The sequence below is a fragment of the Corvus brachyrhynchos genome, unplaced genomic scaffold (genome assembly GCF_000691975.1).
Source record: "Corvus brachyrhynchos isolate BGI_N302 unplaced genomic scaffold, ASM69197v1 scaffold21, whole genome shotgun sequence".
Classification (NCBI taxonomy): Eukaryota; Metazoa; Chordata; class Aves; order Passeriformes; family Corvidae; genus Corvus; species Corvus brachyrhynchos.
This window is the reverse complement of record NW_008236924.1, coordinates 2,734,929-2,749,002: the sequence shown is the minus strand read 5'-3', so window position 1 is coordinate 2,749,002 and position 14,074 is coordinate 2,734,929. Positions and strand designations below refer to the sequence as shown.

Here is a 14,074-nt window from a genome sequence, read left to right as displayed (position 1 = left end):
TTCCCTACATTTGTTATTTTAAGATAAAAGTCTGCCTCTAAAAACTCACTTAGCCAAGTGGTTTTCTCAGCCTCAGGGAATGGCGCAGGAGGGATTGCAGAGCAGGATCCAAAGCAGCTGGCGAGGCTGCAGGAGCAGCAGGAGATCAGGAGATGAATGGGTGCATATTGGGGCAAGACTCACATTTTACATGCCCAGTTCTTGTATTTATTTCCAGTTGGCTGTGCCAGAAACATTCAGTGTGGCCATGCCTACAACCATAAAGCTGCTCCCACTGAAGGACTCAGCACCACCACCTGTGTTTTTATCACCAAATGCTGCTCATCATCCACTAGCATCAGTAGATATGAATTAACTAAGCCGTACACAAATATACTTTATCCTGGAATAATCCCCAGTAATCTGAGGGCAAGTAAGGAAACAGAATCAGACAAGAAATTGAAGATTAGTGCATCCCCCCAAAAGCCAGGCTGTATCCTATTGGTGGGGGGAGAGAGCTGCTGGAAATGGGAAGTTTCTGCACATATCCCTAGGAGATGGCACTCCAGCACCTGGCCTGCAAAAGGCAGTGCATCATGAGAGGGCAGTGATGGAGAAAAGAGCAGAGATGTTCACCTGACTTCCCAAGCAATCTGTAGAGAGCTGACTGACCACCACCAAATAGCAAAAACCCATGGGACCGAAGTTATGTTATTAGAAAGAAATAAAGTTGCATTCCTGAAAAGGGATAACTTGAAATTGTTTTGTTTTGTTCTTGGGTTGAGCCCCACACCACTGCCTGTATGAGGAGCATATGCCCAACTCTTCCATCCCCTCAGAAACACCTATTTCTCAACTCCATTAATCTAAAGACCATAGATCAGCATGAAATGGGTATCAAAATGGCATCAATTTCACAAGATTAAATAACTGGTCTGGTTAAGCATTAATTGGTCCACTTTGGCCACTCTTTGCCCACTCGCAGGAGCTTTTTGTGGATTACTGCTTCATAATTGCTTGCTCCCTATGCACACATGCACTGCAATCTTCTGCACACCTTGACAGCAACCTGGTTAGAGAAAATGAACGCTACACGTTCCCCTGACACAGCATTTTATCTGCTGGGTACAGGAAGCCAGAGATTGTTTATTCAACTTCTCATGGCCCATTAATAACATAATGCTGGCCACAGCTGTTCAGGACTGCGCAAGACCAGAGCAGAGAAAGAAATGCCAAAAGACTTCACACATGCTGCTCATATCAGAGGTGGCTGGGAAGGTCCTTGAAAGTTGTCTAGGGAAGTATAGCTTTACAGCTCCCTCAGGAAGTAAGACCAGGATTAAAGCCTCAAGCTTGATTTCTCCTGAAGACTCAAACAATCTTAAAATTAATAACCTCATCTGAACAAGGTGGCAAGGACGACTTTTGAGGAAGAGGGGACTGATAATTTCATTTTCACTCTGCCTTGCCAAATTACCTACTGACAAACAAGGATTTGCCATATATAAAGGCTCACAAGCTCTGGAAGTGGAAAGCTAACCCTGGCCAGGGAGTCTGTGCAGCAAGGGAGAGCTGCTCCAGGACTGGCATGCACCGAGCACAGCAGTACAAGGATAAGGACATGCTCCACCTAAGTTCCACAGCCAGGGAGACACCCTGTAAATTTGATTTCATGAAGCTTCCAGAACTACATTGTTACAGAAAAATATGAACTTTCCCAAAGCAAAAAGCAAATCAAGTTTCTTATCTTCCCAGTCATGGAGAAAAAGTCTAAGAAAGGCTCAAACCCATTCCAGCTCAAAATAAGTGAGTTCATTAATTTTAAAACACTTTACAACTGAAAATTGGGAAAGGGTGGTGTATATTGCTTACATAAATACATGTATATATACACATATAGCAGATAAGAGGAATGTGATTTGCAATGCTGAGCTGATTCCTCAGCTTGGCAATGTCCAGCAGAAAGAGAGGATCATTGGGTACATTTGCTCCTCTCTATAAAAGGACTGTCCATGGCAACAAAACACCCCATTACTGAAGCCGTATCTGAAGTCATGCTCAGAAGAAAGACCAGCACCCTCCCTCATCTTCCCCAGACCTTCCAGGGTAACCCCTACTTACAATTGTGAAGTTCATAACCTTCAGAATCCAGATGGTCATAGCAAGGTTCACCAGGATTAAAATCATTAGGAGCAGCACAAAGAAATAGAGGCACCTCTTCCTCCAGCCATAAATCCCCACTTTGTATACCTGGGGTCCTTCCGAGGTCTGCATGGTGCTGCGGTGCGCGTACTGTTCCTGAGGCATCTGAAATGACCACAAAGAGACAACCACGTGTATTCAGGGGCAGGAGAAAGCCAATGATAAAAACTGCTCCTGTCTCTGCCTCTTGGAGGGTTTTGTTTTTTTCAGAGTTTACCAGCTGGGCAGCAGCTCTTTGGATACCTTGGTTATTTTTCCTTCTGCTTGCTGTGCACAGTAACAGACCAAAAGAGAAGCTGATGTGCTAAATGTGTATGAATATACTTATAAATACACGTAGGCACGCTGTCTAAAGGTATCCTATGGAAATCACTCTGGAGTGACTCTCTTCACCGCCCCAGGTTTTGCAAGGCAGGCACTCCAGGGCCTCTAAGGATCCTGAGAGGAAAATTTTGCATGCGTTTGGTAAAAGCAGTTGAGTTCAGCAGTTTGTTTGGAAGATGCAATATGACTTCTCAGAGGTTTCATTTAAAAAAAACCAAACATCTCAACTAAAATCATTCCTGCCAACCAAAGAAAAAATTGCAAAGGGGAAATGTTTGCCTTTCCCCTTCCAACACGCCAGTCTTGCCTAAGTTTAGTAAACCTGAAGCAGAGTTCTCCAGCTGCCACATCCCTAAACCATTATCCCCAAGTATCTATGCCGGGTGGGAGAGCAAGCTTGGACAACATGGAAGGAGGGAGGGAGGCAGACAGGCAGGCAGTGCCCTACAGTTCCCCATGGCGAGCACCACTCCCACACCCTGGTACCCAGCTGGCTCAGGGCAGTCAGGGATTTTTTGCAGCCAAGGATGCAAAGAGATGAAACCTTTTAAAGGGCATCCCAACCAGCTGGGAGAGGGGTCTGGAGCACAGCCACCCCCTCAGGGGCTGCGTGCACACAGGAGGGGATTGTGGAGGCATTTGCTGCCACAGGAATGAAAGTATTCATGTTCTCACCCTTCATATTCAGGTTGAGGAAAGCCACTTTCACGGGCTTCCCCAGGGATCAGTTTCTTACGTTTTCAGCCTGTTCTCATGCACAGACTGAGGAGATCATCTCTAGTAACACAGTCTGCTGAATGTTTTGCATTTTAGACTCTAGACAGGTAAGAAGCCACCAAACATGTTCTTGCACTACTGATTCAATGCCACGAGTGTCTTCCTCAGGGCTGCTGGCACTGATGTTTGTAAGCAGTGAATTACAAAATTTCCATCCCAGGAGGGAACAGTGTGAGCTCCCCTGTGGGAGTGTGATCTGCCAGTCTGGAATGAGGCAGTGGCAGGAATGAGATGCTCGTCACGGAGGGGAGCTGGGTCACCAACAAACACACGGACTTGGAGCAAAGCAGACCTTTTTTCATGCTACAACCATGCCAATCTGTACAAAGGGAGAACGTGAACAACAATGAATTATAGAGTTTCTACTACCTGGGGGAAATTATAACTGCAACTACTGTACAGTCAAGGATTTTATTGCCTAATATTTTAACAGGGTATCCTGGAGAGCACATATTAAATGCAGCCTCTCCCTTGGAGAAAACGAATAAATTGCATTGCTAACCCTCTCAAACTATGGAAGAGGTTTGACCAAGGAGAAACAATATGAAATACCCAGCTAAAAATACCCCTTTATTGCAAAACTTGTTTATTCACTGTATCTCTTTGCTGCTCTCACTGCTTTTTTTCTTTACTTGCAATTTCTAGGATGGAGAAAATAGCATATCCAGCTGGGGCAAAACTTTACAAACATCAAAAGAATTTATAGCAACAGAACACAACCACAAAGAGCAACTTGCATCCATACAGTAGCTTGGTTTTGAGAGTATCTCTAGTTCTGATAAAATATTTAACTCACAGCTGCCCTAACAGAGATAGAGCAACTAAAGTACTACAGCAGGTGTGACAAGCAATACTCAGTAATACAGTATAAATTCACAGCAACAAAATAACATGGCAATTGTAGATAGCATGTTCTTTATATACAAACTCTCACACAGCCACACTTAAGCAATATATGGTTTCTAGCTAGCTTTTCCCCCCAAAATGTAAATACTGCCAAAAAAATTGCTCATGTCTGTAGTTCTCCAGGAAGAGAAGACAGAATGATGGACACAGAGTGCTGAGGTGTGTTAAATAAGCAGAATAAGAAGGTCTGCAAGGCAACCACACTTGGAACCAGCTATCCACTATCAATAATCTGTACTGTGTGGGAGGGAGAAGTATGCTAGTCATAATCAACATTTTGGCAACTTTTCCTGACTCAAACAGTAAAAAAAATTAAGGCACCAGAAGAAAAAAGTACTGCTGTGAAAGAATATCCAGTGGCTGCACTTGCTGGTGACACCTCCCCCCTTTCAATTACTGAACTAAGGGGAAAGGCTGCTGCTGCTTAATAGGATTTTTTGCTTCTTCCTTAGGAAAATATTAGAAACCACCACTTAATTCTGAGACAGTGGAGAAAAGATAATACTGAAACAAATACAGAAATTGGAAAAGAAGCACACCTTCCAAAGGTCAAACTTCAAAGTGCCTTCCTGACCTGAGAGGGCTTAGAGACACAAGTGCACAGCACTGGATCACCACCAGCGCATGGACAATCCTACCTACAACAGAAAAAATTGCAGCTGCCAAATCTTTGCAATTTAGCCACAGACAACATGACCATGACTACAAAAGTACAGCCTGGAACTTGGGTACTTCTCCAAGGATTTCTTGGTACTGCACAAAAAAAAAAAAAAGAAGTAGTAAGTTTTCGCACAAGAGCTGCACACAGAGTCCTTATATACACCAACACTGCAAACAGGGCCTGAGACAAAATCCAGTCCACTTAGAAAAGCTATTCATCCTTTTGCTTTAGCATACCTTAGAGATACAGCCCATGACAAGAAAGATTTGGTTTTTTAAGAGCATTGGAAGAGCCCTGTCACCCCGCCCGCTGATCCGCACAGGCTGCTGGCAGAGTGCTCCTGCAAAGAAGCTTCAGTGCTTTCCTTCAGCAGAGTTGAAACCAGGCTCAGCTGAACGGCACCAGAAAGCAGAACTGGCTCTGAGCTTTCAAAGCTCAAGCCAGACCTCACCATTTAGGGCAAATCTTTGCTCCATGCCTCTCTCCCTCCTTCTACGACGTCCTTCTGCCCTGGCAGCAAGTTCCTCACTCAGGGTGTGCAACGCACATTAACAATTCCTCAGGCAGAAAAGTGTTACATGCACAGGGATGAATTAACACCTTTCCCACACAAACACTGGCACTGTAACGTTGCCTGGCCCCGCTGCCTTTGTAGGCTCAGTGAGGGCCATGAGTAGGGTGAGGTATTACATAAGGAATCAATAATGCTTTTCTGCTGCGGGGGTCTCTTTGATCAGCACTTGAATGATGTGTGTTTAGTAATAGAACAATTTCAAGCTGAAAGAGGATGCAATCCGGGAAGGCAGCTTCTGTCTTATGGGGCCTCTTGAAATTTGCTGCTGGAAATGTCCTGGAGCTCATGGAATCAGCTCACTGCAGCAGGAACGGCCCTGAGCCTTGCACAGCCAACACAGCATCTCCCCTCCCTGCCTGCCTGCACATAACTGAGGTGTTACAGCCTCATCAGAAAAAGCAGGAGCATCTGACCCCAAGCTGACCTGAAGCACGGTGATGGGAACACGTATCCAGAGATGAGAGAGGGGTTCAAATTCCCTCATGTCTTGGACCTACATCTCCCACGTCTGTCCTCTCTTTGTGTCCCTATCACCAACATCCTCTTCTCCTTCTCTTTGTTTTCTGAAATAAAAACCTTTTCTTTCGGGCTGAAATGAGGGGGAAAAAAAAAGCTCTAAAAACCTTCAGAGGTGCTCTCTGCCATATCACTGGAAGGCACTGTACTTGTATTCACCAGCTGCAAATCCTCTGCAGATTCATCCTCTTTAATTTCTCTGTCTTTTAAGTGCACAGTATCCACCAGGTTCAAAAGAACAGACATTTCTGGAGCGTGACTGAGAACAAAACCTGGCATGAAGAAGAGTGTTTGGAGCCATCTATCAACAAGACATTTTGCGTCTCTGCTCCCCATAAAACTCTCTCAAGTTTGACACCCCCACGTCTGTTAATCCACCAGAAGCACGACCCAAAATTGATTTATGGCCCTTCACATGGGTCAGACCACAGCCTGGGTCCCCATAAAAAGGATCAGGCTCTGGAAAATGACTTCTCACTTGCAGCATGGCTCAACTCAGCAAGGGCTGAGTACTGGGGAACAGTCCCCAGGATGAAATACTTGCTGGGATAGTTACAGCACTTTTCTCCAGGACCATCTAAGCCATGAACTTGGCCTCTGTGACTGTTATTGGTGTCCCCAAAGCTCAAATTATTTGCTCTCTGCTTGTCCCTCTTTTCTGTCAACAGTGCCTATCCCTCCATATGGGGAGCAGCTCTTCCATGAGTTGGGAACACCATCACCACGCAGTGCCCATTTCTCGGGTATCACTGCTATCTGATACATGGCCAGAGGGACAAAACGTAAAAAGAAACATCCTAAGGAATGTTCTTTTCTTTTATGAGTAGTTTCTATCAGTGGGGTACACCACATGCAGTGTTATTCAAACATCTGGCCTGATTCTGGCAAACATAAGCACATCAACAAGCTTTTTTTGATCTGTACTCTATCAGGGCATACTCTGCCCAGTCCACTGGAAAACATCTCTCTTCCCTCTCCTATCTTGTGCAAGTTGGACTCAGCACAGGCAGCTGGGGAGACCTTGGGGATTCATCTCCTGGTAAAGCATCTCATTGAGATCCCTCAATGCTCCAGGCTACTCCCCACCTCTAACATCTTGAAAGCTCTCATAATTTCCCCAGCTGTTTGGGCTGGCAGCATTTTGACAACAAATGTGCTTGAGGATAAGTGCAATGCAAGAACCTCAGTTTATAAACCAATAGCTTGGAGCAGATGGACTCAACCAAAAGCTGAACGTGGGACTGTCCTGCCCCTTCTCTGCATTCAAGGAGCACTCACAGTAAAACTCTAAACCTATTAGCATTTGCCAGAACTAACCAAAGTAACAGGCAGCTCCATCTCTGAATACTATTTCCTAAGCTAAAAGTGCTATTTTATTATGCTGCAAGAGTCTGTGAGCAATGTGGTGTCACTACTGCTTCTCTTCTCTGAGAAGAACAGAAACACATCTGCTTCCTATTTACGACAGTCCCTTCTAAATTTTACACTTTTTAGCTGATAGTCACCTTGTCTCAATACTTTTTTCAGAATTAAGAAGAAAATGGAAAGCTAGCAAGGAAGAAAGTCTCTGCAGTGAGTCCTTTTACATATCAAGCTAGTCAACAGACAATGTCTTTCACAAAATGCCCCACGATTTGTGGCGATAAATTCACGCTGCATGCAAACACCACACCAGCTTTGCTGCATTCACACGCCGCTTCCTTTGCACCACTCAGATGTTGTGAAGCACTCACAAGCCTCTGTCCATCGGTGCCAAGTTTAGAAAAGCTCTTTCCCACCAGAGTGTCTCAAAGCAGGATGAACAAATATGAGAACTACACCGAAATAGCCAGCAGCAGGTGTGACTGCAGGAGGCTGTGGGGACAGCAAGAGGGATATAATCAACTGAGCTCGAATCAGAAAGGAAGCCACAGGAGGTGACACTTTGCAGACTCCTGCCCCAACACACTCTCACCCCACAGCACCAAGAAAGAGCTGTGGCTTGTAGGAATGTGCAAAGCAGGATTGTAATATGGATTTATACGGCTGGAACCCAACCAGCATGGCACAAATGGAGAACTGTGGGCTTAAGCATGTGCCAGGATCCAGAGTGCAGTTTCTGCAGTGATCCTGCTCACAAGTTAAAATTTATTCTGCTGCATCGTCCCTCTACCATCTTCCCTCCACATGATGTGCCTTCTGTGCTAATCCATTTGTTCTTTAGCCCAGACTCACTTGCTCTCTGGTTTGCTCCTGGGAAGGACCGGGAGAAGGGATACCCATATTTAGGGTATGCTAATGGCTCTCCTATCTATCTGCTTCCAAAATCAAGAGGTTCTCTCCACTCTGCCCACACACGCACACATTCTTCAGTCCTGCTGGAGTCAAAGCTTGAATGCTTGACCCAGGTGGAGCTGCACAAAGGTCACTGAGGAGGCTCAGGAGGAGCTGCCAAAGTTAGGGAGGAAACACCAACTCCTATGGCCCTGGCTGCTGCTGGCTAAGATGGACACATTCCAGCCTCTTCATATCTCTACCTCTTCAACACTGACAGTCAGATTTGGGAGGTGGGATGCTGCATGAGCAGAGGCAGGAACTTGAGTTTTATTTTATTTTTAAATAAGCTTATAACTAGCAGTGAAGAAGATAATAGGCTGACTGGTTGTCTAAGTTAGCTGCTGACAAAAGCAATAGAGCTCCAAGTCTGCAGGGTAAGATGGCAGCCTGTGAAGGCTCACGAAGTTCCAGATCACATAAGACCTTTATTTAACACAGTATTTTCCCAGCAGGTGTATTTTATGCAAAGCAAATTCTGAGCTTATCAAGCCTCTTCATTTTCATCATATGCCTCCCCCTTCCACAGCTCATCTCGGTCCTTCCTCTCATTCCTTTTGCCCCCACCAGCCTCCAGGAAGCCCCAGGACATCCATGTCCCCTGTAGGATGCCCTTCCTGCACTCCAAACTCCAGTGGACTCAAACCAACTTAACACTCTTCAGCAGCGTTACCGGGAGACAGCTCTGGTCCTGCCACATTCTGGGGCTGTCAAACTTTGGTGGGAAACCTCCCCTTGTCCCTGAATTTCTGGGTTGCCAAGATGAGTGGCTGTTTGAGCCCTGTGTGTGCAGCCCTGCTGGATGCAGGCAAAGCAAACCGTGAGCCTGCTCCCATGAACCGGTCGGAGATTCTTCGCACCGTCCCACTGTATGATTTAATATCCTTAATTCATTCCTTGCTGAAGAAAAAAAAACCAACACCACCACCACAAAACACAGCTAAAAAGCACTTTCAACACATCAAATAACATTGCTCTGAAAAGCCAAGGCAGAGGCAGGGAAGTTTGTGAAGCGACGCAAGGCGGACTCCTCCTGACACCTCCATCCCTTGACGAACGCGCGCTCCCGAATCCCAAGCCCAAGCCTGCCATATAAGGTGCTGATATCTCTGCTAAGGCAAGACAAGCTTTAATGCTGCAACTAAAAGGATGAGAGAACATTGCCTAAATCTGGCAGGTCCCTAAAGAGAGAGCGAGCTTTTCATCATAAATGTTTCTTCAGTTATTTGGGGAAAGAAACGCAAATTGGAAGAGAAGTTGCAGATAGAACAGCCCCTAAATTAATGGTTTTCCTTCTAATCTGCCCTACGTGGCTCCTGACCATGCTGTCTGTTGCAGTTCACTCATGCTTTATAAAATACAGGAAAAAAATATGCAGAAAAATCACAAAGCAATGATTATTACTGAGTTACTGCCTCTCTTCACAAGCTCTCTGTACCAGGAACTGGCAAACAACCCCCAGACAAACGTGCTTTCAACTCATTAAACAACTACAATACAATGCACTTATAAATGTATTTACTGTGACTGAGTTGCATTTTTCATCCGAATCTCTGAGTGACACGTGGTCCAGAGCCAACCTTTCAGTAGCTTCAGGTTACACATGTACTTACTCCCCAAAATGAAAAAGTTGGGGATTATTTGGGTGCAGCATTCCCTCAGCCAGAGACGCGGCACGGGCGTTGCTTTGCCTGCAGCTTTACTATCGACACAAATTTAGCCAGAAACCACCACCCAGCCTCAGACTGCTCCCAAACCTTCGCAAATATGCCACAACTTCCCATTCTTTACTTTTTTTTTTTTGCTCTAAGCAGCAGCCTGAAAGCAGAAGCCCCTTTGCAGAGGCACAAAAGGAAGGCAAATCCACGCGACGGGACGGAGCAGGGCAGCTCTTACCTTTCCCTCGGCGATGGATGAACGCCCGGAGGGTGCAGGAGGCTGGGGAAGATGCAGCTCAGTGTCTGGAGCAGCACGAGGCCTGGCCTGTGCTCATGAGCTGCCCCTGTCAGATTTTCCAACAGCAGAACTGCAGCCAAGTCCCTGCCCATGCCTGAAGAATTTCCTGAACAGCATTCTCGTTCTTTTTCTAACTGCTTTGAAACCACACTGTCTGTACTTCAATAAGGCTTTGTCAGGCCAAGTTACAGCTACTGGGCTGGCTCCAGCAAGCAATTGAAAACACATGTGGTTTGCATTAAAAGCCCCCTTCTGCCTGCACACATTCCGACACAGACACCCCCGTCCGCACCCAGCCCCGGAGCCTGCCTGCCTTGCCTTGGCTGCTCCAGAGCCAGCCATTTCAGTTAAAAAGAATAAAAAAGGATTATGTTGGTGGAGATTTTCTTTGGGAGAAGGAAAAATGGGGTGGGAGGGATCCCATTCCCATGGACAACACCTCGCCCTGCCTCCCGTGCTTTGCCAGTGTCAGTGGGTCATGGGTGCCCAGGTTAACAGCTGGCTTTGCTAAACCCCAACAAGCAAGGAAGCACAGGAATTAAAATTTCAGTTCACCACTACTCTCCTCTTACCTTTGCCTCTGTCTCTTCCAAAACTGTGAGAAAAGAAAGCATATTTTTAGCATCTCTAGACTCAGTTCAACACATCAGAACTGTATCCTAATCTTGACACATACTCCTGTATCTGGTTATACTAAAAATAATACAACTATTTTTGAGTACTTTCATCCCTCTCTGCTTTCCAGCTGTCCTAACCCTTATAACCCAAAATATTTTAAGCACCTTGCATCTCTTTTTAAAGAGCATTAACACCGCTCTGGCACTGGCTTAAGGAAAAGAAACAGAAGATATAATATTATACCTTTAATCAGAACGGGTCCCAGTTCTTAATATCTGTAATCATTTCCAGGCAGCACCATGGGTCAAGGCAGCGACCGTGGGCTCTGCAGCTGGGGATGCCCTGTGCCTGGCATGTGCCTGTGAAGCAGAGCTGGAGTAGATGTGGAAACGCACATGGATGTCCCCCTGATTCCACCACAGCTAAGTCCCACCAAAGATGAAACACAGCAGCAGAGTTGTCAAGGTAACAATATAGAAAAGAGACAGTTTAAAGAGAGAGAGAGATATTTTTCCCTCCTAATGTTCCTTTTCAAACCGTGCACTCCACTTCTCTGGGGTTATTCTGTTCTGTGGTTTGCAGTGGCGTGGTGGGCAGGTGAAGTGTTTACAAGGGATAAATGCAGTGGTGACAAGAAGCAATGAGAGCCCTGATGCAGTGCTCTTTGAAGGCAGAGGAAGTCTGCTGCCTTTCATGGGCTGTGGCCTCAGTCCATGGCAAGGACTCAGTCACCCACAGGAATGCGAGATCTGCCTTTCGCCCACCAGCAGTGAGATCCTCCAAACCCCCACTGGGATGCCCCTATGGAAAGCCTGCAGTTCATCCATCCAACCTCTCGTGAGAGCTGCTGTGGCCACACCATGCGTGGCTCTCACCTGCACTTTTTCCTGCTACCAAAATGCTCTTTTGTTCCTCCTGCACAGAGCCACATGTTGGTCAGCAGTACTGCCCACATGCACAGGCCAGATGTGGGCAGCCTGGACCAGCCCCCCAAGCTGAAATCAGCAGGGATAGATCCAGACTATGATGCTATTTTGCAGAAGACAGCACAGGATGAAACCACACGTTCATCCTGCCTCAGTTTGCAAGAGTTTCAAACAAAAGGCAAGCACACACACACAACCCCTGGTGATAGCATTTCACATCTATTTGCACCGCTTGTGACGAGTCAGTTTGTGCCAGAGCAGAAACCACAGGCCTGTGGATCACATATCAGAAGAACTGTCCATGCAGCTGAGAGTCTCCTCAATGAGCTGCCACAGCCATGATAATACTCTTTGGGTTGGCAACCAGTAACAGCTGAAACCAAAGGCGCCTAACACCTTCAGAGTCTCTTGGTATAAATAGGCTGAAACAGAAAAATACGAACTGCAGACTCACATAATTAGATTTTCAGTTGTACAAGATAATCGGGCATCTGCAGGGCTGTTTGCAAGATGATAGCAGTCCGTGCCTTCTGTCTCAAATTTCCCCATGGTCTTTATTCAGCAAACCAGTTATGGATGGGACAGGCTGTAACTTCAGTGGATCACCGTGTGTTTTGAGTTAAGCACATGCTTTAGTGCTTTGTGGCCCAGGACTTTTTATGGCAGCCTGGCTGTGGCAGGATCATTAGTCAAATCATTTAAAACGTGGCAGTACAGCACTTTGAGATTACTCAGTTCTTTACACAAATACAGTAAATCAGTGGGTTTCAAATTTTTCTCACTGTGTGGACCCCTAAATATTTGACAAAGGTGGTGCATAGCCCTGTAATCATTTCATAGAGAGAGATTCCTATGTACCTTACAAAAACCTCTCCTTACTTGTCATTTTTCCCTTGGGAAGAGTCCCCAGGCCTCCCATATGTCTGTGGACCACAGGCTGGAAACCGCTGCTGGAGATAACTTAATCCCTTATTAAAAATCTAAATGATCTCTTCTGTTTATGTGATGTACTTTCTATCTTCAGAATATTTATGCAAGCTAGCAGCACGCTGGCAGGTAGAGACATGGGGAGGTGACAGCATTAATACTGCATTTTTTCCACTGGCATAATTAGTAGGCCAAGTCTATAAATATTTACATTAAATCTGTCAGGCATCACACCAACCTCACTGATAACTTCAGGGGTGTCTTACTGTAAACTGCATTAATGCCTCACTATTTTGCCATCAAGTAACACATAAAATGCTCCTTCAAGCTAAGCCACTTTGAGTAGGTTGTTTTTATCTCTTTCTCATTTGGGTGCAGGGTTTAAAGACGCTTCAAGCATCAGAACTGTGGCTCAGGGACTGTTCTATTTTTCTGTTATTGAGCTATCATTTGTATTAGTGCCAGCGCTACCAAAAATATATGAACCTTGCAAGCATAAACCTTAAGTTGATGTCGACATAACTATCTGCCTAACTGCTATTATTCCTCAGAACTGGCAGGGTTATGAGGATTAAAAAAACCTACCAGAGCTCTTTGTGAAGATGAAAACAAATTAACCCCCCTCAAAGCTTCGGTATCTTTGCAGCTGGAGACTGCAACATGTAGGGACTTCCATTTTGTGCAGAAGATCCAAGACACCTCAATCCATGAATTTCTACATAAAGAAGAGATTTACAAAAGACAGGAAAGTTCCTTCTCTACCATTTATACCTGCCCTGACTTTTGACAGCATTTTCTAGAAGCAGCTAAAATTTATTTAGTATGCTGAATTATCAATATTCATAATTAATTTCATTTAACAAATAATACCTATTTGCATACAAAATGAAACTTGAGATTTTCATGCTGTGCAGATTTCCAGGAACCCAGTCAAGCATTCCCCAAACCTTCCTAAAAAATTCAGGGCAAACCAAATATGCAGAAAAATCAGCACGTAAACGCAGGTGTGGGTGCACCTGGAGTGGAGGAAGAAGTCAAAATGAAAATTTTATTATCTGAAATAATTAAGAAATCCCTTGGTTTGAGCTTTCCCTCCAAATGGCTTCTTTTAAAATCCATTAAATCTCTTGAAGTATCACAATAGAATAAATATAAATGTTTAAATATTTTTAATGTCTCAACTGAAAGAAATCATCCGCCAAATTATTATTTTAAATCGCCCTCAGCTTTAAGAGTCTTTTAAGAGATCTCTCGAGTACCTGTGTGCAAAGGGAGAAGCCAAGACTCACTTCAGCTCCATCTCCTTAAACGCAGAATCGAGGGAGCTGATGGGTTAGAAAGTTAACTATTTTGGGTCAGGAACAGCAAGCTGAGGGAAGGCAGCTATTGGCATTC

General features: G+C 45.1%; 1 protein-coding gene across 5 annotated transcripts in view; it reads right to left on the bottom strand.

Annotated features, from left to right (window-relative positions):
- Positions 1-14,074, bottom strand: part of SGCD (sarcoglycan delta) — a 259,400-nt gene that overhangs the window by 120,817 nt on the left and 124,509 nt on the right. Inside the window, exons 1-2 of one of the 5 annotated variants that reach the window (XM_017728138.1) lie at positions 11,070-11,184; positions 2,101-2,286 (exon numbers count right to left, since the gene is read on the bottom strand). In XM_017728138.1, the coding sequence (XP_017583627.1) occupies positions 2,101-2,286 (186 nt within the window). In that variant the 5' untranslated portion in view covers positions 11,070-11,184. Of the gene's footprint in view, positions 1-2,100; positions 2,287-10,148; positions 10,307-11,069; positions 11,185-14,074 lie in introns of those variants that run through there. The other 4 variants (XM_017728140.1, XM_008628949.2, XM_017728137.1 and 1 more) reach the window with 4 other exon arrangements.